Below are 2,951 nucleotides of genomic sequence, written 5' to 3' on the forward strand. Positions count from 1 at the left end.
TCTAAAAATTTTAAATTTTAAAACGTGTTTGGAAATTTGAAAATTTAAATTTTTAACCTAGAATATCAAATTTCAAAATGCGAATCAATATGCGTTTTTAAAATTAAGAAATTTGAACTAAATATTACAATTCTAAAACTCTAAATCATTTTAGAAATTTGAATTGTTAAATGACCCATCGTGCTTTATACATGAACACATTACCATTTTATGAGTAAATTATAGATTTCTTGTAAATATTTTCAAATATATCATTTCTGATAGATACAAATGAAATCACTTAAATTCATGTTATCTTGTTGCTTTTCTATGAGAAGACAGTAGCTGATTCATGTTTGGATGTACAAAGTAAAAGCAAAGAAGATATAAATTAATATATCCCCTCATATTTGTCAATACACATGTACTGCTTCTAAATACTCTAAATACAATTCTCAGATTTGATGATACATGTTATTTTAATATTTGTCAATATTTACTTATTTGCAGTTTTACTAATGGCATCTAAATTCTACATATTGCTGCTCCTTTTTGTATGAATCTGGTTACCAGTAGCCATGATATTGTTATTTTTACTACTTGTTTACACTTGTCATCGGTATTATTAACCAAAAAATCTTGCACTATCAACCAGCTAAACTATGTGAAATGATTATATTTCATGCATATTATTCTTACATATTTAATCAAATAATTAAATGAATAAGATAAAGAATTATTCAGTCAAATTTCACAACGAAGCATCCAATATTCTTTCAACTAACTGATTCATTAAGACTGTAAATTTAAACTGATACGTACAGGGATAAAATATGTAAATATTGACTTTGATTATCAGTATCTTCAAAGTGATTAGATCTGTTATATGAGATCCATCGAGTTAAACATAAGAATATTTTAAAATATTTATCAATGAAGGTCGTTGAAATGAACGCAGTATATATCATTGTATTGTCTACATGTATAGTAGTCAATATACAACCTAGCATCTCTCAAGTATGCTGCACTCCCGATCAATGGGTTGCCGATATGTTTCTAGACTATGGAACAGTATTTATCGACGAAAATCAAGATGCTCCAAAAACAGCTTACTCTTATATCAATGGGACTGTCAAAACAGCGTATGATTACCTAAATCAAAGGACTTATCTCAAATTGAACGGAGCGGAAGTGTCTCCGCTCATTCCGGGCCCAGCTCCTTTCGACACAACCATTATAAATGACTACAAAAATGTAAGTTATGTTTATTTTCAAGTACCTAGGATAAATTTTCATTAAGAAATACACAAATGTATTACTTTATTATGATTAAATATTCTAGGGTGTTCAGTACAACATCGGACCAGATGGCAGCTGTCAAAAGAGTACTATTGAGAACATGACAAAACAATGTGTACCAGGTACAATAATTAAATTTGCCGTTTTTAATTATTTATATCAAAGAATACAAAGTGTTTCAATATACATGTACGATTCCTCTTTTATATCTGGCAGATGACGCAAAATTGGTTAGCACCGGCTCATTGGCTTCTAGTTGGAATAAGGTACAGAATTACAGGTTCACTGCCAATGATGACTTACCAAGATCAGTTGACGCAACAATTAGCCGAAATTTACCAACGAGTAAGAGATTTTAACATTATCTTTCACATAAATTTACAGTAAGTATGAGTGTCGCTTTCAATATTTGGATAAATTTTGAATGACTTAAAGCAATGAATATTATTTACTGCCAATCGTTCCTTTGTTACATTGGGTATAAATGTTTTGTGGAACTTTATATTTCACAGTTTCATATTCAATATTTAGGTACATAATAGGAAAATTTTATACACATTTTTCAATGCCACGCATACCTACAAATGTTTGAAGTATTATTTTAAAAAAAAATATTTCAGACTCCTGCAACCCAGTACATGTTGTATATTTTGTGGGGAGCGCAGAGAAGGGCAGTGGAACACTAATAAATTTGGACGCCCTAAATGTTGTACCTAGCATTCTTGACCCGAGTGTATTCAAACCTCCCCCGCAGTGTAAAAACGCCATGTTTACGGGAAAAGTAAGCATCAAGTCAAATAGTATATACTGTAATGTTTTTGTTGAAGAATGTGAAAAATTGTAAGCATTTATGCATTATTCTCTATTTTCAGGAGGAAAATGAAAGAAATACAGTATTGCACCGCTTATTTAGAAAGGGACTCTTCATTTAGATAAAAGGTAACCGAATGTTCAATATTTATGCATACCTGGTCTGTATGTACATAACTGTGTTACTAAGATACGTACTCATGTTCATAGATTGTTAATATTTTATGTCGAGGATTGTGATTGACTGTGAAAACTTTGTATTTACAATATGACGATCTATCTGAGACAGTTGACAAATGTGATCATTTGCACGTAAATGCTACTATGAACTACTTTGCTTCTTATGCAAGTTCTATATCTCTACATATTTTTTGCTTTTTAATATATAATTAAAAATAAATAAGATTTTCTCCTGTATTTTTGGACTAGAATTTCTTTATTTCTCAAGCAATGTAGCTGGGTTTTTGCTCCTGGGGGAAGCAATTTTTGTTAAGAAAAGTTGCAGGAAAAATCAAATTCATTAATACTCAGATAAGAGAGATAACTCTTAATTGAATAAATGTCCATTATTCCTTTAAAAAAGTCAAGTTGAAATATTGCTTTTTGACAAAATTTGCCTCCCAAGCTATTCTAAAATGGTTTGCATTCAACTTATAAAGTACATTTCTTTTGGAAAATCATAAGTGCTAAAGCAGCATTTTATATGCGTGAACGAAGGGTTTATGAACCTTAATTCAATATTTGAAAGTTAAGATAAAAAATAATTCGTTCTTCGCTTATCGATATTCTTTGTGTAATTTTCTGTGCTACATGTACTTCTTAGCATTAAAAAGATATGAAGGAGTCAATACACATCTGAGTTG

General features: G+C 30.1%; 1 protein-coding gene across 1 annotated transcript; it reads left to right on the forward strand.

Annotated features, from left to right (window-relative positions):
* Nucleotides 1–927: 927 nt before the first annotated feature.
* LOC133190664 (uncharacterized) lies at nucleotides 928–2,210 on the forward strand. Its single transcript, XM_061326356.1, has 5 exons — nucleotides 928–1,233; nucleotides 1,322–1,400; nucleotides 1,495–1,623; nucleotides 1,899–2,059; nucleotides 2,151–2,210. Exons 1-5 carry the CDS (start codon nucleotides 928–930, stop codon nucleotides 2,208–2,210), a joined length of 735 nt encoding a protein of 244 aa, XP_061182340.1.
* The last annotated feature ends 741 nt before the right edge of the window (nucleotides 2,211–2,951 follow it).

Source organism: Saccostrea echinata, unplaced genomic scaffold, assembly GCF_033153115.1.
Source record: "Saccostrea echinata isolate AGI-Se365-2 ecotype Australia unplaced genomic scaffold, CSIRO_AGI_Sech_v1 ptg000022l, whole genome shotgun sequence".
Lineage (NCBI taxonomy): Eukaryota > Metazoa > Mollusca > Bivalvia > Ostreida > Ostreidae > Saccostrea > Saccostrea echinata.

What these genes read in the sequence shown, in the direction of transcription:
- LOC133190664 (XM_061326356.1), top strand. Translation starts at nt 928, where the DNA reads ATGAACGCAGTATATATCATTGTATTGTCTACATGTATAGTAGTCAAT. An exon ending in TTATAAATGACTACAAAAAT is followed by an intron (nt 1,234 to 1,321) that starts GTAAGTTATGTT and finishes TAAATATTCTAG; the next exon opens with GGTGTTCAGTACAACATCGG. An exon ending in ACGCCATGTTTACGGGAAAA is followed by an intron (nt 2,060 to 2,150) that starts GTAAGCATCAAG and finishes CTCTATTTTCAG; the next exon opens with GAGGAAAATGAAAGAAATAC.